The sequence below is a fragment of the Ziziphus jujuba genome, chromosome 1, assembly GCF_031755915.1.
Source record: "Ziziphus jujuba cultivar Dongzao chromosome 1, ASM3175591v1".
Classification (NCBI taxonomy): Eukaryota; Viridiplantae; Streptophyta; class Magnoliopsida; order Rosales; family Rhamnaceae; genus Ziziphus; species Ziziphus jujuba.
This window is the reverse complement of record NC_083379.1, coordinates 45,237,595-45,259,938: the sequence shown is the minus strand read 5'-3', so window position 1 is coordinate 45,259,938 and position 22,344 is coordinate 45,237,595. Positions and strand designations below refer to the sequence as shown.

General features: G+C 34.1%; 5 protein-coding genes and 1 non-coding gene across 9 annotated transcripts; 5 read left to right on the top strand and 1 right to left on the bottom strand.

The window, feature by feature from the left end:
• Positions 1-485: 485 nt before the first annotated feature.
• LOC107405210 (probable sulfate transporter 3.4) lies at positions 486-4,796 on the top strand. The gene is made up of 13 exons (XM_016012236.4): positions 486-860; positions 1,278-1,326; positions 1,426-1,633; positions 1,942-2,113; positions 2,537-2,602; positions 2,694-2,807; positions 2,914-3,030; positions 3,144-3,270; positions 3,357-3,643; positions 3,730-3,920; positions 4,033-4,118; positions 4,200-4,276; positions 4,365-4,796. The coding sequence occupies exons 1-13, from the start codon at positions 531-533 to the stop codon at positions 4,506-4,508; spliced, it is 1,968 nt and encodes a 655-aa protein (XP_015867722.2). The 5' UTR covers positions 486-530; the 3' UTR covers positions 4,509-4,796.
• Positions 4,797-5,480: 684 nt separating this feature from the next.
• Positions 5,481-8,479, bottom strand: LOC107405202 (uncharacterized). Of its 2 annotated transcripts, none has more exons than XM_048481287.2 (4): positions 8,173-8,479; positions 7,513-8,023; positions 6,550-6,776; positions 5,481-5,836 (listed from the first exon to the last, which is right to left on the bottom strand). In XM_048481287.2, exons 2-4 carry the CDS (start codon positions 7,734-7,736, stop codon positions 5,829-5,831), a joined length of 459 nt encoding a protein of 152 aa, XP_048337244.1. In that variant the 5' UTR covers positions 7,737-8,023; positions 8,173-8,479; the 3' UTR covers positions 5,481-5,828. The 2 variants fall into 2 exon arrangements, with proteins under 2 accessions (XP_048337244.1, XP_015867710.1); XM_016012224.4 differs by having other exon boundaries at positions 8,198-8,479.
• Positions 8,480-8,981: 502 nt separating this feature from the next.
• LOC107404879 (pentatricopeptide repeat-containing protein At3g53700, chloroplastic) lies at positions 8,982-13,909 on the top strand. 3 transcript variants are annotated; one of them, XM_016011892.4, is made up of 7 exons: positions 8,982-9,687; positions 10,198-12,394; positions 12,601-12,793; positions 12,872-12,937; positions 13,038-13,141; positions 13,292-13,356; positions 13,445-13,909. In XM_016011892.4, exon 2 carries the CDS (start codon positions 10,262-10,264, stop codon positions 12,260-12,262), a length of 2,001 nt encoding a protein of 666 aa, XP_015867378.3. In that variant the 5' UTR covers positions 8,982-9,687; positions 10,198-10,261; the 3' UTR covers positions 12,263-12,394; positions 12,601-12,793; positions 12,872-12,937; positions 13,038-13,141; positions 13,292-13,356; positions 13,445-13,909. The 3 variants fall into 3 exon arrangements, with proteins under 3 accessions (XP_015867378.3, XP_015867363.3, XP_015867372.3); XM_016011877.4 differs by having other exon boundaries at positions 10,005-12,394; XM_016011886.4 differs by having other exon boundaries at positions 10,005-12,394; positions 12,585-12,793.
• Positions 13,910-14,676: 767 nt separating this feature from the next.
• On the top strand, positions 14,677-17,674 carry LOC107404851 (uncharacterized). Its single transcript, XM_016011850.4, has 3 exons — positions 14,677-15,200; positions 15,863-16,272; positions 16,876-17,674. The coding sequence occupies exons 1-3, from the start codon at positions 15,036-15,038 to the stop codon at positions 17,312-17,314; spliced, it is 1,014 nt and encodes a 337-aa protein (XP_015867336.2). The 5' UTR covers positions 14,677-15,035; the 3' UTR covers positions 17,315-17,674.
• A 1,029-nt stretch (positions 17,675-18,703) lies between these two features.
• Positions 18,704-21,067, top strand: LOC107404769 (polyadenylate-binding protein-interacting protein 5). The gene is made up of 3 exons (XM_016011767.3): positions 18,704-18,912; positions 19,843-20,300; positions 20,645-21,067. Exons 2-3 carry the CDS (start codon positions 19,866-19,868, stop codon positions 20,804-20,806), a joined length of 597 nt encoding a protein of 198 aa, XP_015867253.3. The 5' UTR covers positions 18,704-18,912; positions 19,843-19,865; the 3' UTR covers positions 20,807-21,067.
• Positions 21,068-21,919: 852 nt separating this feature from the next.
• On the top strand, positions 21,920-21,993 carry TRNAR-UCG (transfer RNA arginine (anticodon UCG)). Its single transcript has one exon. It is a non-coding gene; the product is annotated as a tRNA-Arg (tRNA).
• The last annotated feature ends 351 nt before the right edge of the window (positions 21,994-22,344 follow it).

Genomic DNA, 22,344 nt, shown 5'->3' with positions numbered 1-22,344 from the left:
AAACTAGTTAATATTTTTACACACATGACCATAAAAAGAAAATCTTACTAATTGTCTTGATGATCATTATTTTATATAATAAATTTAATTGAAACCTTTAATATTATTATTTTTATATTAAAATTTTTAAAATAATTTTTTTACTATTTAAATTGTCATATAACATATAAATTTTACCAATAATTGTTGACAAATATAATATTTTCAAAAATGATTGATTAATAATTAAATTCTATAAGAAAAGGGATGTCAAGTGAAGAAATGTTTTCACGTTGACTCAAGTAAAAGAAAATATTTTCAAATAATAATACCACGAAAATTAGATTAAAAAATAAAAAATAAAAAGACTAGTAAATTAAATGACTAATTTGCCCTTGGGGGCAAATGAGAACAACTGTTCAATAACTGCCATATTGCACCCTCGCTGTCCCCTGTTTCTCCTCTGCTCTATAAATACAAAGCCACACTATCATTTTTCTTCATCTTCTTCAAGTTTTCTGCCCAAAAAAGAAAAAAAGAGAAGGCAAAAAATGGGTTTGAACTCCAACAGAGTTGACAACCTTGCATGCCACGAAACCACTATCAGAATCCCAACCGAGGCAATGCCACCGGTAGAGATTCACAAGGTTTGCTTGCCTCCAAAGCAAACCACCTTCCAAAAACTCAAGCACAGACTCTCAGAGATCTTCTTCCCAGATGATCCACTTCACAGATTCAAAAACCAAACTTGGTTGAGAAAATTGATTCTGGTTCTTCAATTCTTCTTCCCAATTTTCCAGTGGGGTCCTGAGTACAATGTTAGCCTTCTCAGGTCTGATGCCATTTCTGGACTCACCATTGCTAGTCTGGCAATCCCTCAGGTGAGACATGTGTTTCAACTTCTCTCATACTTTCTTCCTCCTTCTCTCTCTTTCTTTTCCATCTAAACAAACACACAAAACTGCTTCTGACCCATGTTTGTCATTTACTGTGGTTCAGTGTGCAAAGTTGGTCTGCGCATATATTCCGTTTTGTTTTCTTTTGGCTTATTTGAATGATGGCTTTTATTTTTTAATTTCATGTCTGAGCAGCTTCTGTGTAAACAAGAATTATTATTTTTTTATAAAATAGTTTTTGTTTTTTATTGTAAATATATAATGTTTAATTGGAATTGTACATGAATTTTGTCTTTAACCTTCATGTGAACGTTATTCTTAAATATCTTTAGGCTCATACGGATAATTTCTGGTGCTATTTTTTTATTTTTTTAATCTGAAAACTTGTTGCTTGTATTGCAGGGAATCAGTTATGCAAAGCTTGCAAATTTGCCTCCTATAATTGGTTTATGTTAGTATCAGAATCATTCAAAACTATGTTTCCTCACAATATATATATATATATATAAATAAATTATATATAGTAAAATCTTAATTATATGGGATGCAGATTCAAGTTTTGTTCCTCCTCTGATATATTCACTTTTGGGGAGTTCTAGACATCTTGGTGTTGGTCCAGTTTCAATAGCCTCTTTAGTGATGGGATCAATGCTAAGTGAAGCAGTTTCTAGTAGTGAGGACCCAGTTCTTTACCTTAAACTGGCTTTCACCGCTACCTTCTTTGCTGGTTTATTTCAGGCCTCTCTGGGTCTTCTAAGGTACTCAAATATGCATATCAAAATAATCTTACGCTTGACTAAGAAAGAAAAAAAAATACTAACACCTTCATTTCACTGTTTGACAAATGAAAATGACGGCATAATACTCTCAAAACCAGTGAAAAATAAATAAATAAAATAAAAAATAACAGCTTTTAGGCACTTCTTATGGACAATATATGTTTGAAACAACTTTTCATGGGTCGTATTATTCTTTTATATTGTTACTGAAATACGCAACAACTTCATATAATATATTCTTTAAAAATAATTAGATTTTTTTTTTAAATTTAAATTAATTTTTACAGATTAGGATTCATTATTGATTTTCTATCGAAAGCGACTCTGGTTGGGTTTATGGCTGGTGCTGCTGTAATTGTATCGTTGCAACAGCTGAAAGGGTTGCTTGGAATCGTTCACTTTACAACCAAAATGCAATTTGTTCCTGTCATTTCGTCCGTTTTCCACCAGAGAGATGAGGTAAATTATCTGCGGCAAAAGCAAGCAACTATTTCCATTTTAATTCTTTTTTTTTTTTTAATGGAATAAACAAATAAAGGTGTTAATTTAATGGCATGTTGAAAGTACTTAGTTGCTTTAATTTGAGATTTCTTTAAAATCTTACCAAAGGGTACTTTATTATTGTTATCAAAAGGTTCCTACTACACATTTTTTAAAGAAAAGGGTTGAAATCTAGATTATGCTATTGCTATATTCAAATAAAGCATGAACCAACTTTTTTTTTTTTTTAATATAATCTATCTTCTTTATTTTATTTTGGAAATTCTATAGTTGGAGATTGTTAAATGGTCACTTTTTAAAATTGAAAATGACATATCCAAGAGTGAATTTTTTCCATCTACAATAACATTTTTTTAGTAACCTCTTGTCATTGATGTGCAGTGGTCTTGGCAAACCATATTAATGGGCTTCAGTTTCCTGGTGTTTTTGTTGACAGCAAGACATATAGTAAGCATTTATATAATTTCTACAAACATAGTGCACCATAAAATTTCTCACAAGGTCAGAATGGTTTAATAACCTTAATTTGTTGTCACAGAGCATAAGAAGACCTAAACTGTTCTGGATTTCGGCAGCTGCCCCCTTAACATCGGTTATTCTCTCCACACTTATAGTCTTCCTCTTGAGTTCAAAGTCACCAAAAATCTCAGTAGTAAGATCTCACACCTAAGTTTAGTGATTTTTATTATGAATTTTAATTCATACAAAATATTATTATTTCTGTAGTTTTTCTTAAGCTAAAATTTTTTATGTAACAGATTGGAAATCTTCCAAAGGGGCTTAATCCTCCCTCATCAAACATGCTTTATTTCAGTGGAAGCTATTTGGCAATAGCTATCAAAACTGGCATTGTAACTGGGATTTTATCCCTTACCGTAAGTCATCTAAAGCCAGTAACACCAAACTTCTTTTTGTTACACAAAATATCAGATCAAATCAAGTTTACTTTATTCTTTGATATTTAAGCTCTTCTTCTTATTTTATACAGGAAGGAGTTGCTGTGGGAAGAACATTTGCATCCCTGAAAAACTACCAAGTTGATGGAAACAAAGAAATGATGGCCATAGGTTTCATGAACATAGCTGGCTCTTGCTCTTCCTGTTATGTTACTACAGGTGAAGATCCTCATCTTATTTGGCCTTTTTTGTAATAGCAGAGTGAATAGTGGAAGCAACAACTAAAAATATGTTCTCTTTTTCAGGATCATTTTCTAGATCTGCAGTAAACTACAATGCTGGAGCACAAACAACAGTTTCAAACATAGTAATGGCTTCAGCAGTTCTTGTGACTCTGCTGTTTCTCATGCCACTGTTTTATTACACTCCTAATGTCATCTTGGCTGCCATCATCATAACAGCCGTGATTGGGCTAATAGATTACGAGGCTGCTCTTCGATTGTGGAAAGTTGACAAGCTCGATTTCTTGGCTTGTTTATGTTCCTTTTTTGGCGTTCTGTTCATTTCTGTCCCTCTTGGCCTTGCTATTGCGGTAAGATGTTCACTTCATTTGTAATAATCGTTTTTACATTACATCATCACCGCTAATGGATCTAACACCTTCACTGTACACTACAGGTTGGAGTTTCAGTTTTCAAGATTCTCCTGCATGTGACCAGGCCAAACACCATGGTTTTAGGAAATATTCCAGGAACTCAAATATACCAAAATCTCAGCAGATATAGAGAAGCCATAAGGATTCCTTCATTTGTTATACTTGCTGTTGAATCACCCATCTATTTTGCAAATTCGACTTACCTGCAAGAAAGGTTAGTTTAATCTTACAATGAATGAATACGTTTTAAATAAACCCCACTTGCATATTTCAAAAAGTATTATATCAAACTATGGTTTTCTGAACAATGGATTCTCCTCCTGCAGAATATTAAGATGGGTTATGGAGGAAGAAGAGAGGATAAAGGCAAGCAACGAAAGCAAACTAAAATGCATAATTTTGGACATGACAGGTATATGACAGACTTAGCAATAACATTTGATTATGAGGCTCTATTTTTGTGCAACCAACTTACGATACATTATTCTTTCAGCTGTGACAGCAATCGACACCAGTGGCATAGAGCTGATACGCGAACTCAGAAAGTTGCTGGATAAAAGATCACTGCAGGTAAGAAATCAAAATTCCATCATATATCCGGATGGTTTTGTGGAAGACATTGTGCTCATTATATTTGGTGTGCATATGACTTTCTTAGTTGGTCTTGGCAAATCCTGTTGGAAGTGTGATGGAAAAGCTGCAACAATCAAAAGTTTTGGAATCGTTTGGGTTGAATGGACTGTATCTAACAGTTGGAGAAGCAGTAGCCGACATTTCATCAGTGTGGAAGGCTCAGCCATGACTTGGTGCAGGAGACATTGGTAAGACGCCAATAGAGATGACTAACACTGCCCCGAATACAAGCTGGCAGTTTTAGAAAGAGGTTCACCGAGACAACGGCTTTGCTCCTTTGTAATTTTTCTTTATTGTGAGAAATATGAGGCGAAGGCATATTTTCCCTGTAGGAGATTTTGATGTTTTTCTCTCTTTTCAATCCCTTTCATGGCCTTTTGGCTACCATCAAATGCAGTTGTAACTCCCTAAATTTTACTTATTGCACCAAGTTCTTGGTCCTGTGGTTCTGACTTCATCTTACTGCTGCCAAACAAACACGTACTCGCTATACAAAAGAAGGTAGACGCAACTACTTTGTGCTCATACATCTACCATTTGATGCTCCGTCCAAAAAAAAAAAAAAAAAATTATCATTTGATGCACCTACAAAAATCATGATTGCCCAATATTAGAAATTTTCATATGCAAGGCAGTGACTACATTAAATTGCTTTGGTATTTAGTGATATGCACTTCAAATATTCAGTGGTCCATTATTGACGTGATTATTAGTACAAGCAACACGCACAACAAACATTCATAGCATGGGTTGATTTATTGACAAAAGAAAGATACTTTAAAACCAAGAAATAGTAAAATGATGGACTGACCAATCCAAATGAGTTGGAATCTATAGTTTTGTTAGGTTAAATTTAGAAAAGAAAGGCAGTAAAGTGTTAGCAATGCGAGAACATGCAAGAGACAGTGCGGACATCTTTGTGCAGGTAAAAAAGTAAGAGAAAGAAGGTCACACACGCAACAACAAGAAACAAAACTACGCAAACTTGGTGGAAATTTCGCAAAAACACGTATTATTCACTAGATTGATAAACTATCCCCATACGTTTAAACATAATCACAAACCCAAGCTTTACTTGAAGGAAAACATCGGACAACCAAAGAATTGAGAGTGAGGAAGAAAAGAAAAAGTAACATAAACATCACCAAATCTGAAACCGCGGAGAATATTACATTAAACCAGAGAAGGGATCAGATAGAAGCAGAATAAGCATTGCATTAGTCAAAAACCTAACAATTGTACATTGCAAGTATCCTAACAAAAACCAAACCTAGCCTAATGTGTTCTAGTCTTCACCTCAGTTTTGCAATGTCTTGGAATTTTATAGTTATACAGCATAGCAAAAAAGAATCTGTACATTAGGGTACTTTCTCACTGCAGATTAAATTTGGTATCCACGAGCTTTATCTGGGTGCTCCTTCGAGCAATAGCAGAAACAACAAATAATAATCCCACAAGTAATTTTTTCTCCCCTAGAGTTTCTCCTCCATCAAACATCTGCATGGAAATATAAACAAATTAAATATGATTAAGTGAGGAATGAAAGGCACCCAGGCAATTCTTTTAACCAATTGAAACTTGACATGGAAAACCAATTCTAGTGCCCACCAAGAAAGATACAGCAAATGAAGAATGTTTATTTGACAGTCAAAATACAACAACAATGTGAATCAAAGCCATCGATCCTATGATAAATTTCAAAATGAAATAGATAGTTCTTACTCCTAATACCTACATTCATATAAGGGAAAATTTTCATAACTTAGCAATTGTTTATTTAGAGTCACACAGGGATATTAATTAGGTGATGGCAGAATGCAGTAATCCGAAGTTGACCAAAAACAAATGAAAAGGAATGCAATAATCTGAGACAGAAATATGGTTGCAATAAAATTTCTTCAATGATCCCACCAAAACCTTATAGAGAGGGAGAAAGAAAAATTATATCTTCAAATTACTGATACATATAAATGAGAAAAGCTACTGCCTAATGGCACCATAAACAACCCAATCGATGACTTTGATAGAGCATACAAGCAAAAACTATCCCTAGATCCATATGCCAAGTATCCAGTAAACTATCAACTATCAAACAGAAAAGTAGAACAAAAACAATACACAATTTTAACAAAATTACAATTAGACAGTAAAGGTTGATATAGGATATTTCTAGATAGTCAGTATGACAAAAAATGGGAAAAAATTCTTACTTGAACGGTATCGTGTAATTGGAATCTCTCGTAATTCACGCCTAATGCACAGATATTCACCTAGTAAAGCCATAATTGCAATTCCGGTACCATTCACAACCCACCATGTTATTGAAGAAGGCCAACCCCCATATACGATGCACATGAAGAGATGGACAATGTAGACAGTGGCTGCAAAATCCAAGCATTTCTTGGCCCTCTCAATCAAAAGAAGCAGATATCCAGCTCTGTGTAAACCAAGAAAATTAAATAAGTGCAAGCTCCTATAAAGTTTCCTAATCGACTTTATATTAATTTAGCATAGCTCAAGTTTACATGCCTAAGATGAGAATGTGTCAAACCAGGCAGGTTAGAAGACAAATTAGAGACATAAGTTGCCACAGTTTAACAAAACTGTTCACTGCCATATCAGAAAGGGGCTAATGTTGCAGTTACTAAAAGGGTAAGACAAACAGAAAAACATAAACAAATGCGGATGACAGTATGATAGAGAGGACACGGTCGCTTCCAAAACAACATAGGCCTAGCACTACATTTAACTACTTAATCCGGTAAACTAAGGTGAGGCATAACTAAAAGTACTGCCGCTATCATCTTTGCACCAGATCACATATTCACTACCATCTCACAAAGAGCAGTATAATTAAAATAGCAATGTAGACCAACGCCTGCTTTGAAACACTACTTTTAAAAGCCCAGCAGTGAAACCATACGAGTTTCCAGAAATTGAATAGAAAAGGATGCTTTTCAAATTCAATCCAGGAAAAAATGAAATAAAACTTATAGAGAATACATAACTCTTTACTGCTTTTGAAAGCAGCTTTTAAAACGTCAGCCAAAGGCCCCAATTTCAATAATCTCTTCCAGTTTTTCTAGCCATAAATGAACTGAAAACAGAAAAAAAAAAAAAAAAAAAAAAGGAACTGAATTGAACTTAAAAACAAAGTGGAATGGAATTCTCACCCTGCAAATGAACTCAGCAGAAATGAAGCTATGACACACCACCCGGTAACTGTGGAAGCACTGACGGTAGCATAGTCAAAGAAATAGACGAGACTCATCCGGGAAACACGACTTCCAACAAGAATGGACAATAAGAGCCCAAGAGTGAGATAGTATAAGCATTGCAGGCAAAAAATTTGGGCAACAATGAGCCAAGGGTCCCATACAGTAGCACCATAGAACATGACTGCAATAACCTATAATTCCGCCGAAACCCAGAAGCCTACGAATTATAAAATTCACAAAAACTCCTCCAATAACTAAAAACCCAAAATTCTCAGATCCTTATAACAAACAAAGCTAATCCCAGATATAAAATCCTTCAAAGCAATTAAAAAACGTAACTTTTACGCCCTCTGAACAAGTACTAAAGCCAAGCCCAATAACCCAATGCTTCAATATCCAGCTACAAACCCAAGCAAGTCACTCCGAATACATAACAATTCTGACTTCTCGTCCACTGTTCATGTTCCTGATACCCAAAAAACCAATCCCATATTTGTTACGGATTCGGATCTAAAACCGAACAAACTAAAACCAGCAAAATTCACCCAGATGGAAAAGAAAAAAATGAAAAAAAGAAAATCTAAACTGCCCTGAACAAAAGAGAAAAATTGTAACTTGAAGAGTGAAGCAAAATACAGACTTGCTCGCGAATTTTGCTGTGCTCTGAAATTCCCCAACAGAAGTGCTAGAAGGAGAAGGAGAAGGAGAAGAAGATCTGGATCGAAAATGATATAGATGAATAAGCAGCAAAGGCGTTGAGAAAAAAGAGAAAAACTCTCAACTCTAGTATCTTTGAGGAGGAGGAGGTTGGCCGAATGGCTTGGCTTCTTTAGGGGATTCTTTGTTTGGGGCCTCTGCCTTTTTCCTTAAACAAAATGGAATACAAAATTCCAGAGCCGTGGAACAAAGCATGATAGCTCAATTGCTGCCTTTTATTTATTTATTTATTTATTTATTTTAACTCAATAACAGATTGACTTTGATTCTTTTTTTTTTTTGGGGAAAAAAAATTGTATCTTTATATTGCTTAAGATAATTTTTTAGAAAAAAAAATAATTAGTTCATTTTTTGGAAAATATTATTCCATACTTTAAAATCGCAATTTGTCAATTCTATTTTTTTATATGTTCCAATATTTTCTAAATTTTGTTTTTTCCAACTATTATATTTTTATAAACGTTTGTGCAATAAAAAAAATTCATTTCAATATGTAATAGAAAAAAAAAATGTAATGCAAGTATCAATAAATATCAATATGAGAAAAAAAAAGAAAACAAAAGTATCAATAAATATACATTTACATCAATTGTTTTTCATTTAAAAAAAATGTTTTTTAATCAAGTTTCCTTGGACTGTTGAAGAATTGATGAAATGACAAGTTGGGACTTTTAAAAGAGCAGTATGTTTGGCTGTGGGAGGGTGGGTGAGTTCCTTAATAATAAGCAAAGAAGGGGAGAATTGATGGGATCTTTCATCTCTTCTTTGCTCTGTTCTACTTTCCTTTGCTCATCCAACTGTCTTCCATATTTTGTTCCATCACAATACAACCTGCGATATGTACTTCAAATTTTTTATTTTTTTGTTCAGCTCAGTTTTTTCTGCTTTAGATATATGATTTTTTTTTATTTTTTTTTAACTTGTTTTGTTTTGAATATTGCTCCATTATGACTTTTTTTTTTTTCCAATTATAATCTATTAAATATAATTTGCTTGAGTTTTCTGTGGGTGAGGTTCTGTGGTTGAGTAAGACTTTTTCTGTTAATTTTATTTATGTGGGCAATGCTCATAATTTCTGTTAATTTCTTCAACGGGATTTCAATTTTTCTTTTCTTTTTTAATTTGGGTTCTTGGCAAGGTTCAGTAATTGAGAACAATTTTTTATTCAAGATTTTTTTTTTTTTCATATTTTATACTTAATTTTTATGTATTATAATTTTTCCCCCCATGAAAACATACCGTGCATATATGTGTGCTTGTATAAGTGTTTTTAAGCCTCCTCCTAACAGCCCTCAGGCCTAAACCCTTTCTCTTTCTGTCTCTCATCTTCCCGCCTCTCATCTCAGAAGCTCGGCCTTCCTTGAAAAAAGACGCAGCAAAAACGGGTTTCAAAACCACCGTCTTCACCCAAAGGTAATCTCTTTTTGCTCTGAGGGATGAAAATGCGTTAGCTTTATGATGGCAGAGCTTTCTGCTCTCTTGTTTTCCCGAGAAAATTTTAACGGGAAAAAAAAAGAAAAACAATTTAAAAAGAAAAAGATTTGATTTTTCGAACACCCAAATGCTTGTTTCGACTCTGAACCGTGCTTAATTACTAGGATTATGCTTCGCTAGTTCGCTTATTGAAGGTTCTTTTGCTGCTTATTTTTTTTTGAAAATTGAAGCTGCATCAACTGTGAGATTCTGAAATTGTTTTTTTTTTTTTTTTTTTTTTGGGGGCAATCAAACAGATTTTTGAAAGTCACTTAATGCGGTTATATTGTAATATCCAAGGTGTTCCCAAGAATTTGGGTCCGGTCCACAAGTCGTTCCTTGCCCTGTTATGTCTCTTTGTACAACTCCTAAAGCTGGGTATTTGTACAGAATTTGCAAGCTTGCAAATGTCCCTTTTTTTAAGAGTTTTTCTTCCGTCTGTGCTCTTAGGACAGAAGATTTCATTGAAGGGAAGAATACCCATGATTGTAATTACCAAGGACTGCAACACAGGATGCAAAATTATGCAACCTCTGGCTACCTTATAGAAGCTCTGGAAACCTTAAATTCCATGTCACTAATACCTGGGAAACCGACTGTATATGATTATAACACGTTGATCCATTGTTCTTTGAAGTCGCATAATGTATCGTTGGAAACTTTGTATGATGTGTATCATATAATGAAAAGGTTTGGGGTTGCTCCTAATGCATCAACTTTTAATACACTTCTCAATGGGATGCTATCTCATGGTTATCTGAAAGTTGGCTATCTTATTGCAGAAGAGATGTATCGAAATGGCTTTATGCCATCTTTTACATCCATGTCAAAATTGTTGAAGAAAACTATTAAAGCAGGGAATTTAGCTGATTCAGTTAGTACATTTGAGTTTATGTTGAGGTTGGACTACATTCCAACTGAATCTAGTATGAATTTGTTGATATCCCTACTTAGCAAAGTTGGGAAAATTAAAGAGGCTTACTTGGTTTGCTCTGATATTCTGGTTAAGGGTTGTTTTTATGCTGCATATTTGCATAATCCCATTCTGTGGGCTCTTTGTAAGTCTGGTCAGACTTATACTGCTTTAGCATTGATGAAGAAGAAAGGTGCTGTTCCTGATGTCTGCTCTTATGCTGCTTTAATTTATGGGTTTGGTAGAGAAGGCCTATGGGAAGATCTTCTTCGCTGCTTAGATGAAATGCAAAGTTATGGCTGTAAGCCTAATACCATTACATACACTATAGTTATCAAGTCTCTCTGTGATAATAAAAAGACTAGAAAGGCATTGGACTTCTTAGGGAGGATGAAGAGGGAAGGATGTGAGCCAGACTTAACCACATATAATGTAATTCTTCGTGAACTTTGCCTTAAAGATAGTGTGGAAGACATTCTTGAGCTCATTGAGTCGATTGATCAAAAAGGACTCTCTCCCAATCCATACACATATGCTGCTTTGGCAGGGGCCCTATTGAAAAGAGAGGAGATTAGAGTTGCTTATAAGATATTGATTGATGCAATCTCAAAGGGCTGTGTGGATGTCGTTGTATATAACATTTACTTCCATTGTTTATGTCATGTGAATAGATCCAGAGAAGCATTGTGTTTGTTAAAGAATAAGATAAAACAAGGTTTTATGCCTAGAAATGCAACATATAATACCATTTTAAAGGGCTTATGCAGGGAGAATTTTGTTCATGAAGCTTTGGAACTCTTGGACCGCTTTGAGTGGGTTGCAAATGGACCTGATCTAGTTTCTTTCAATACAATTTTATCTGCTGCATGCAAACAGGGTAACTTTTCCATGATCAAAAATGTCTTTTGTCACAGGAAAATTGGAGGCATTCAGCCCAATGCCATTAGCTTGAGCTGTTTGATTCAGTACTTCTGTGCGGTGCAGAATTTTCCAGAATGTTTGAGTCTCGTGGACTACATGATATATAATGGCTTATGTCCGACTCCGTTCACTTCTAATATGCTTCTTCACGAACTTTGCCAAAATGGATTAGTAAGAACTGCATGCCAGCTCTTTAGAAAACTAAGACACACTGGATTTATTCTTGATGTGACTTTCTACAATGTTCTTATCCATGCTTTTGTACGAGAGGGAGACCATACATTGGTTAATCAATTGTTCAAGGACATATATGACCAAGGACTAAAACCAGATGTTTTTACATTTGGGTCTTTAATTAATAGCTTTTGTCAAGAAGGGAAGATATCTAGTGCTCTCCAATTGAAAGATCAAATGCTAGAGGATGGGCTAACCCCTAATGTAGTGATTTACAATACCATATTGGTGGCAATGTTCCGCAGAGGGAAGTATTCTGACACAGTCTCATTATTGAAAACTATGGTAATGGAAGGGTGTCAGCCTGATGTGGTAACTTATGAGATCCTTCATCAGCAAACATCTAGAAGTTGGACAAAGAGGTTCCCACTTGTTGTGAAACTGCTAAAGTTTGTGACAAGCAGAAATTTCAAGAAAAAGACTCACCTTAGAGTGAAGACGAGCTAATGAATTTGACAAGAGTTAAGCTTGCTAGACTTGCTCTGATTTCGTACTCCAATATTATTAATGTCGTGCCATATGATATCAAGCTTTTTATTATCTACGACCTGTTCCAAGAAGAGTCATATTTCTGATCAGGTAAAAGGATCCTAATTTCATGTTCTGTTTTTTCTCGTTATGACCCTTGAACTTGTTTTTTTAAGTTCTTAATTCATGCCTTTTTAAAGTTATTATTTTTACTAATTTTTTAGTATTGAAGATAAGATCAATAATAGCTATATAAAAGATATAATTTTTACTTAAACAAATTATATGACCTTTCTTTCAGTAACATTTTGGTGCAGAGAATTTTATGAGGAACCATAAAGGTCACATAAGGAAAAGTAGTAACTTGTTATACCCAGCATACCTGAGGATGCATGATGCGAGGTTATTTAGTCACCAAGGGGAAGGTTCTCACATTCTGAAATTTGTGGTAACTGTCATTCAGGAATCGCTATTTTACACATGCTAGCATACGACCCTATGCTGGTTAAGGTATGCTTTAATATTTGGCTCTAACGGATTATCAGCAACTTCTCATCTAATTTACCTAACATAATTTACTCATATCAGATTTGAAGTCAAGAACGGACAGTTCCACAATTTCTCAACCATCAAGCTCTTCTTGGGATATTGATGGTAATCATTTCGGCATTCATCTGATCAATGTATAAACGTACAAATTTATTTTCATTTTTTTAACATTCATAGAGCATGTTCATCTTTTGACATGTTAAAGCGGCATCAAGGAACAGGAATTTATTCTTCACAACTGAAGCAATCAAGAATTAGCATTGGTAGCCATTATGTTTGCAACTACAGCAGAATAGCACTAGTTCTCTGGTTTGTGATCGGCTTTGTCTCCATACGGTTTTAATATCTGCATGCAGATCTTTTATTTTTATTTTTTCCTTGGCAATGTTGATGATAATATTTTTCAAGTATTCTTTCTGCCTCATTGTTTCTAATTGTTATGAATCTCTTTTTCTGCAGCTTTTCTTGTTGGCTACATGCAGAGTTTTTTTTTTTTGATGCGATGTGCCAATGCTTTGGTAGAGGTATGCCTGAACTTTTCTGATTTTTGGCAGTTAAATTTGTTTCATCTGCATGTAGTTCTAAATCTTTCCTATCCAATCTGCTTTGAAGGAAAATATTAATCAAGATTATCAATGCCTTTGGGAGCCATATCAAAAATATGCAACCCAATGTTTCAAGAATAACTAAGATTAGCAAGGCCATCAGCTACAGCATTGATTTCTTTAAAAATATGGTGAATCGAAAACCCGGGATTCTGATGAAAGAAGGCTTGACAGTTCTGGACAATGGCAAAGTAAGGGTGATTATCCGGAACACCTTTGAGAATCCATGTCACGACCAATGCAGAATTCATCTCCACCAACACGTTGCCTAGTTGAATGGTTGAGAATAAAAGAACACAAGCTAGTCCTCAAAATTAGCTTCTTTTCTATGTTGGTAATATATTTATTATCTTTGTATTTAAGGAAAATATAGTGTTAAGATAATATTAACATTCTTCTACATTGTTATTTTTAAATTCAAAATGTGTATCTTAAAGAGGTAATAATTTGAAAACCGAAACATAATGGGTAATTTAGGTGAAATATTTATATATATATATATATAGTAGTTTTATGGTGTAGACCGGTTCGTATATCAAAGCCGATACTTTTTTATCATATTAAAATCGATATTTTTTGAAAAAAAAAAAATATCAATTTTGATATGGTCCAGATATTAATCGTCTTTACCATAAAATTTTCCAGTATATATATAAAATTTAAAAGTAAAAGTAAAATCTTCTAAGTCAGTTAGAGGATCTGGTTCTATGGATGTCGCAACGGATGGCATGAAAAGTATCCATATTTCAATTAAACAAATGTTAAACATTAATAAGTGGCACTTTTTTTATTGGTTTAAATTGTGGCAGGGTAAGAGGGTATTTGATAGATTTGAGTTTGAATAGTCTTAAAGAGTCAAGATTGAGGGGTTGTTTTATTTTATTTTTTTATTTTTTGGGCAATGAAGATTGATGTTGGTAGTTGGGGAAAATATGAAAAAGGCAAAGCATTATGAATTGAAATCTATTAGTTGACCAAAAAATCAAGATTAAATTAAATTATTACTAATTTATAGTACATAAATATAGAGTGGTTGAAAGGTCGTTTAATAAGTGCATGAGGCCACATCTCATTAGGAAATAATTTGGAAACCAAAAATATAAATAAATAAAAATCACAAAACACAAAACACAAAACATAAAAGCAATAAAACAAAAACATTTCCTTAACTTCCGCAAAGAGAAAGAGCACACATTTGTTTTTTCTAACATTAGTATTTAAAACGAACTTCGTATATATTTCTTTTCCAAGACAACTTAGATTTCAACTTTCCAAGTTCCCGTCTTTTTCTTCAAGGTTTCTGTAGAGAATGAAAGACCCCATCCCTTTTGAAATTCCCATTTGATCCCTATTTTTTCTTTTTTGACCCATTTTTCTTTAGCAAGGAATCTCTGAGTCCTATGTGAGTGTTTGTCACAGAGAAAAATAAAAAATAAAAAAAGGGGGGAGTCTTGTTGGAGAAAAGTTATCTGACTGCATTTTTTTTGTGGAAAAAGCGCCAAATTTGATTAGATTTGGATCTGATCATTGAATTTTAGATACAGTGGGGTTTTTTGGATCAAGAAGATTTTAAGAGCAGCAAGACAGAGAAAAATTCAATGGGGGTGGATTACTATAGCATATTGAAGGTGCAGAAGAACGCCACCGACGATGATTTAAAGAAAGCTTATAGGAAGTTGGCAATGAAATGGCACCCTGACAAGAACCCCAACAACAAAAAAGAAGCCGAAGCCAAATTCAAGCAGATCTCCGAGGCTTATGAGGCATGTTTTTTTTTTTTTTTTCCCTTATTTTTCTCTGTCCATTGTTTTGGGTTTCTTTCATTCATCTTCAACCTTGCAACTTTGACTTTTTTTTGTTTGGGTGATCAGAAATGTGTGCAAGGTAATGATTGCCAAATTTAACTTTCCTTCAACCTTTTATGTCGTTTTTCTCGGACATTGTATGCTATGAGATATGGGTTAGTTAATAAACAGCATTGTTGCATTTAGACTTTCAAAGAGTAAGGAATGTAGAGAAGGAGGTGTGTGATAGAAGGGAAAATGGATGTGAGACCGAGTGAATGTCTTAGCTTTATTGAAAGTGGTTTGTTGCCATTGGCAATGCAAGTTAGATATAATTAGAAGGTGAAAAGTGGTTTTGTGTAGGCAAACAAGTGGAAAAAATACGTCTCTTAGTTGTAATTGGTTGAATATGTCTATGTCAGAGACTAATCTAGATTTTCAACATTGTGTCAGCAATCAAATTGAGTTTTACATTATATATTGTATAAGATCTTTCTTTTGTTTGTATGAAACTGCATTAAATGGCTCAGAACTGTATGTACTTCTTATGTCTAAATATCCATCAAAGCAAACAAAATTTATACCTGTTTTGGGCTTATGCACAGTGGAATCTAAGGAAATCAAAATTTTTGTGAATTCAGGTCCTGAGTGACCCTCAAAAAAGGCAGATTTATGATCAATATGGGGAAGAAGGGTTGAAGGATATGCCACCGCCTGGAAGTAACGGTTTCCCATTTGGACATGGCAGTGGCGGTAACTCTAGTGGATTCAATCCTAGAAATGCAGAGGACATCTTTGCAGAGTTCTTTGGAAGTAGTCCTTTTGGATTTGGGTCATCAGGAATTGGGAGGTCTTCAAGATTTCAGTCAGAAGGAGGGGGAATGTTTGGAGGATTTGGTGGGAGCGAGAATATTTTTCGATCATATAGTGAGGGTGGCATGCCTAAGAAACCAGCACCCGTGGAAAGCAAATTGCCTTGCAGCCTTGAGGAACTATACTCTGGATCAACGAGGAAAATGAAGATCTCAAGGACAGTGGTTGATGCCAATGGGTATGTGATTTCAACTTAATGACTGTTCTTTACTCCATTCTAGAATAATCAATTCCTGACTGAATAACATCTATTAATTAATGCTCAATGGTAACTACAATTACTCTGCTTCTTATTGGATCAAATCAAACTTTATTTTAATGGTTCAAGAGATCTTAATTTTAGCTAGGAGCTTACCCTGCTATGCTTTTTGTAATTGATAGTTCATCAAGCATTTTTTGCACAATAGGCTATTCATTTTAATGATAAAAATAAATACATCTTTTTGGTGATCTTGCTTCAAACAAACATGATTGCATATTAATTCCATTAGCCTTTAGGTGAGTGGTATAACTTGGCATCTATTAAAAGGGAAGATCTTGATAAAAATCCAATGCAGAAGGGATTTGAGAGCATGTTGTGATATACTTAACAATTCTCATAACATCATAATTTACTGCTTTGCAATTACATGGTACATGTGTTGAGGCTAGTTTTGCTCCTGTCTTTCTGATATCATAACATTTACTTGTTTAGTTACATGTATTCATGCTAGTCTTGGTACTCATCTCTCTTTCTGATATCTTGTTTGTTCTTTCTCTTCATTGTCAAATTAATACGCAGACGTCAAGTTCCAGAAACAGAAATATTAACAATTGATGTGAAGCCTGGATGGAAGAAGGGAACAAAAATCACTTTTCCGGACAAAGGGAATGAGCAGCTAAACCAGCTGCCAGCAGACCTTGTGTTTGTGATCGATGAGAAGCCCCACGACTTTTACAAGAGAGATGGTAATGACCTCATTGTGAACCAAAGGATCACACTGGCTGAGGCACTGGGTGGAACAACTGTAAATCTTACAACACTCGACGGTCGTAATCTATCACTCCCAGTGACTGACATTGTGAGCCCTGGATACGAGCTTGTTGTTTCCCAGGAAGGAATGCCAATAGTGAAAGAACCTGGTAGCAGAGGTGATCTGAGGATCAAATTTGAAGTAAAATTCCCTACACGATTGACACCAGAGCAACGCGCAGGACTAAAACGAGCTTTGGGAGGTTGAAGATTGATTGCTTTTTGTCTTGTTTTACATGGAAATCAGCCAGCAACTTGGACATCAATGAATGCTTGAAACACAAAGCTTGATTTTTTTAAGCACAGGCTGAGGTGTCTATATGGCACAGAGAAAAATGCTGTCATATTTGAATTGTCTATATTTTGTGCGCCCCAAAATGTCAATTGTCTATCTGTTCAGCTGTTAATTCTTTGTATTTTTTTCTGTCTCTGTTGTTTGTTTTCTCTGATTGATCAATTGAATTTGTAATATTTGGCAATATTATTGCATGTGCTTGGTGTAGCCTTGCTGGATGATGAATTCTTCTATCAAGAAAATTATTTTTGTATGAAACAGCTTTTTTCAGCACTGCCTTCATGCTAAAGCAAAGAAAACCATACTCAGAAACTTCAATCTAAGTGTACTTTACCTGATGAATGTATAAACATCTGAATTTCATAGAGAGAATATGGTAAAGGAGAGAGATAAATGAACGTAATAATTTGTTTTCAGAGAGAGATTGTTTAAAGAGTGACCCAAAAAAAAGAAAGAATAGCCTGCCTAAGAGAAAGAATAGCCTGCCTTACTCTGTTAGCTTAAAAACTCTAATAAATCAGACTTCAAACACACTGAAAATTTATAGTTTTGGAGTTGTATCAGACACATAGATAAGATAAGGTCTGGTTTATCTGCAAATTGCCTCAAATCACATTATGCCTCCATTCGAATAGCTGCATACCAACAAGTATGACAATGTATTATTATTATATTTTTTGGTGAATGACAATGTATTATTTGTTGTAAGAATGAATAGGTAATACAAAAATAAATAAAATATGTCCCTATTGATTAGTATTTTGACACTTCTACCATCATATATATATATATATATTTTTTTTTTTTTGGGGGAAATTTTTTAAATGGCATACTAATATAATTTTTGGAAATTCAATAGACGATTAATAAGACTTGGTTCATAAAATTAAGCGCTTCCCAACCACATACACACGCACTTTTATTTTTTCTTCACAAATTTTAATATTTTAAATGCAACTCTTACAAGAAAGAACCATTAATACTCTTCCAGTTAAAATTGCACATCAAATTCTATAAAGCACCTACATTTTTTACAGCTAAAAGCAAAAAATTAATCTAGAAATTCTCACAGTTCATTAAAAGATGTTAGAGGTTAAAAAACCCATTAGAATTTCAACCTCACAAAAAGAAGGCTTAATAATTGCATTAGTAAAATAAAAATTTTAAAAAATAGAAAAATAGAAAAAGAAAGAAAAGGCAGGTTATTGATGTATGACGCAGGGGCAGGAATACGGTGAGCCAGTTGCCAAACAGGTAATGGAGAGCCAGTAAAACGTCCGTGTCATGCAAGAGAGAGAGAGAGAGAGAGAGAGAGAGATAGAGAGAACAGACTTTTTAGCCCTTCAATTTTTTTTTTTTTTTTTTCCAATTACAATCAGACACATTTTTTCCCCAATTTAAGCCAATTTGCTTTCTTTCTTCGCATCCCGAGCGATCTAAAAGGACTTTTAGGGTTTCGTACCATTTTCCATTGTCCGTTGCTTTTGGGGACCTTAGATCGCTTCCCGCCGGTGAGTGTGTTTTTTCCCATTGCGTTCTTTTCTTTTTGACCTTTTTCAAAAATTTCGTCTTTTGATTTTTTTTTATAAAAAAATCGCAATTTTTTAATTCAAAATGTTTTTTTTTAAGCTATAGTTTTGGGTTTTGGAAAATTTTTATTATGTTCGATTTAATTATCTCAAAATTGCTGGTTTTACAATTTTTTTTTTTTTTTTTTGTGACTCTTGATCGTATATGCTATATGTGTTAAGACTTATACGATGGGTTTGAACTAATTATGTATATAAATAAAAAAAGTCAAATCTGAAAGTGTTGGACCTGCTTTTATGGAATTTTGCTAGTGATATCTAATTGATTGTTGATATAATGGGTATGAATCAGGTGTTTTGATATATGTGTTATCGATCTGCTATTTTGATCTGCTTATGGTATGGAATGGTGTTGGTTAAATTGGTTTGTTTTTGGATTGAGGCCTCTCTATTTAATTTGCTAATGAAAATAGAATTCTGCTTGAATTATTGTATAAACTCTATTGGAAAGTCGTCTGTGAAGGATCTTAACATTCTACATGATTATTCGAAATTTATGTTGCTTATTTCTTATACAAGCTAAAGGATAGCCTTCGTATTAAGATGGTTTCGTAGGTATTGATTTCAATTTTATACATATGATAACACATATACCATGAGTAGCTTCTCCATGATTTGAACTCCTTTGAACCTCAAAGTAAAATGAGACTTAATTGCTTTTCTTACAACCCAGTAAAATAATACCGTTTGTTTTCTTTTAAATGTGATGTTCATGAATCTTTAATCTGTCATATGTGTCCTCTTATCGATTATTTTTATAAATATATTGCATAGAGGGTTCGACTTGTTGTATCTTTGATGATTGTTAGTATTTGTTACATCTGCTGATAGCAAGTTTTTGATCTTGTACAGTTGCATTTATATGTGCTGAAACTATGAAGCCAGGAGTGTCTTCTTTGAATCCATATGCTGCAGCATACATTCCACTGTCTAAAAGAGAGGCAGATGATAGAACTTATTTGACAGCTAAAGGCACTAAGAGCATCAATGATACCGTGTGGCTTGGGAACCCTGAGAATCAGAACCAGCAGTATTGCCAGGCTTCTCTTGAATGCGATGCCCATGGTATGCCGAAACAAGTCAGCCAAGAGGGTTTTACTATGAAGAGCCACCCTATCTATGGTTCTTACGGTACATCATCACAAAATGTGAATGAAGCGGCAGAAAGAATTGAAGACGAAGAATTTGATATGGATTTGGAATATCTTCAGATGACTTTTCCTGGTATATCTGATCAGTCCCTTACTGATGTTTATTTGGCAAATAAGGGTGACTTGGGAGCAACTGTTGACATGCTGAGCCAACTTGAGGTAATTTTTGCTGATTTGTGTTTTCTGGAGTTGACAAAATTCTTCATCCAATATTTTTGGTGGTGAAAAGAACTATATCTTATGCTCTATCATTGTCAGCTGTATCACCTTCACCAATTTCTGTGTTTCTGTAGAAAGTTCGGAAATTAGTTACTTTTATTAAGAAGAACAAATATTAGCTACAGTAGCTTTTATCCCGGGTCATAGTACATGATATTCGTTAGAAATATCAATCATATTCGTTATGGTTATCTAGATCAATTCATATACTTCATACCAGTCAATTCTAAAGAAGCTAAATTTCTCTTCTTTGTGTTTTTTTTTTTTTTTTTTTTTTTTCACAGTTCTACACTGTTGAGACTTCTGAAAATCTGCCAGATACCTTGGACATTGGCGATGTTTCAGAATCAGGGTCTTCAGCGCATTTTGCATCCTTGAAACTGAAGAATGTACCCGGCACAGCTGATGCTTCATCTAAAGCTTCAGACTCCCCCGTTATCTCCTGATTGACTTTGACAGAAAAAACAGTGTCAACTGTTTTAATTTGGCATGATTGTGCTTTGTGGGTAAGAAGTATATATAAATAGAGAATTATCCTTCGGGAAATATGAAAAACATACATAGTATGTGTTGTATAGTTCTCAGATGGTTGTCTGCCAATCTTCTGTTCTCCTTGCCCCTTGTTTTTGTTTGATAGGCCAAAAGCCTCATTGTGCAGTTATCTTGCAGCTTACAGTTATCTGAATGAAAGTCATCTTTGCTTCTCAGGTCTTCTGTTATTATTATTTAATTTTGATGTTAATCAGCTTATAAGGGGGAAAAAACAAAAAAAATAAATAAATAAATAAACAAACTCTTGAAAATAGCTTTTGGCGTGAGATTTGATGGAGGTTTTGTAGCATTGTGCCTTGGTTCATGTTCTATATCAAATGTACATTTCACCATTCGAAGACGTAATGACATATTAAATAACAATTTCGATTCTTGCCCATGTCGCCAAAACGTTTGATAAATTTGAGGAGACCATTTCGTCTGAGTAGTTATCCGGAGAAAATATTGTTGGCAATGCTTGTGAAGCAACCGTAAGACATGAAAAGTTTGTGCTTGTTTGCTCGGACAATTCATGTTCTGTACTTTTGCTCTCAAGAAATTGAGGTCCACCAAGAATCTTGTCAACTGCTTGTTACATCTGTGTGTCAAATTTCTTTTAGATGTCAAATGATGTAGCAATTATAGAAGTGATGAAACCAAATGCCAAAAGTAAAAAAATAACATTTAATATATTAATTTTAGTAAAGTTTAATAACATATAGAAATATATGAAATAGTTGGATTTACCTTATGAAGGGATGGAATTAAGAAGTAAAACATAAATAGTATACTTGCCTAAATTCATTTTGGAATAGTAACAATAGCCAATATTAGTTATATAACGTTGCAATAGCAATGTTTAAAAACTATATATATATATATATATTTTCTTGTAACCAAAAGGGACATAATATACAAATGTATTTTGCTGTTTAGCAAAAGATGTGCATATATCAGAGTCGTTGTACACTCTTGTGACTGAAATATCATAATATATCTAAACAAATATTCAGCGGAAGAGTATGAAGGACCGCATAGCGCAGTGGATTAGCGCGTTTGACTTCGGATCAAAAGGTCGTGGGTTCGACTCCCACTGTGGTCGTTTTGCACCATAGAGAAATCTCCTCTACCCTTTTGTTTGCGGTTTCCCTATTTTCCTGTATACGAAGCGTATAATATATACTAAAGGAGCTTGATTAACTATTTTTCTTCTGGTGTCAAAAGCAAATGTCGTTAAGTTAAACAATGAAAATCATTTATTTATTCCCACTATTCTTGGACAGCTTTCTTTTTTGGTAAATTATTCTTGGACAGCATAATATCATCTTAGGGACATGTATCTGTACTTGCTTTTCCTTATCAAATGCATATTTGTTAATGACCTTTTTCCAAATTGTTAAATCATTTACCACATTGTAGATGCAGAACCTAGGTTACTCTACAAAAGAAAACA

Coding starts and splice junctions, on each gene's coding strand:
- LOC107405210 (XM_016012236.4), top strand. CDS start 531: ATGGGTTTGAACTCCAACAGAGTTGACAACCTTGCATGCCACGAAACC. Junction 1,327..1,425: donor GCCTCCTATAATTGGTTTAT/GTTAGTATCAGA, acceptor TATGGGATGCAG/ATTCAAGTTTTGTTCCTCCT. Junction 2,114..2,536: donor TTTTCCACCAGAGAGATGAG/GTAAATTATCTG, acceptor ATTGATGTGCAG/TGGTCTTGGCAAACCATATT.
- LOC107405202 (XM_048481287.2), bottom strand. CDS start 7,736: ATGTTCTATGGTGCTACTGTATGGGACCCTTGGCTCATTGTTGCCCAA. Junction 6,777..7,512: donor CTGCTGAGTTCATTTGCAGG/GTGAGAATTCCA, acceptor TGGTTTACACAG/AGCTGGATATCTGCTTCTTT.
- LOC107404879 (XM_016011877.4), top strand. CDS start 10,097: ATGTCTCTTTGTACAACTCCTAAAGCTGGGTATTTGTACAGAATTTGC.
- LOC107404851 (XM_016011850.4), top strand. CDS start 15,036: ATGGGGGTGGATTACTATAGCATATTGAAGGTGCAGAAGAACGCCACC. Junction 15,201..15,862: donor AGATCTCCGAGGCTTATGAG/GCATGTTTTTTT, acceptor TTGTGAATTCAG/GTCCTGAGTGACCCTCAAAA. Junction 16,273..16,875: donor ACAGTGGTTGATGCCAATGG/GTATGTGATTTC, acceptor ATTAATACGCAG/ACGTCAAGTTCCAGAAACAG.
- LOC107404769 (XM_016011767.3), top strand. CDS start 19,866: ATGAAGCCAGGAGTGTCTTCTTTGAATCCATATGCTGCAGCATACATT. Junction 20,301..20,644: donor ACATGCTGAGCCAACTTGAG/GTAATTTTTGCT, acceptor TTTTTTTCACAG/TTCTACACTGTTGAGACTTC.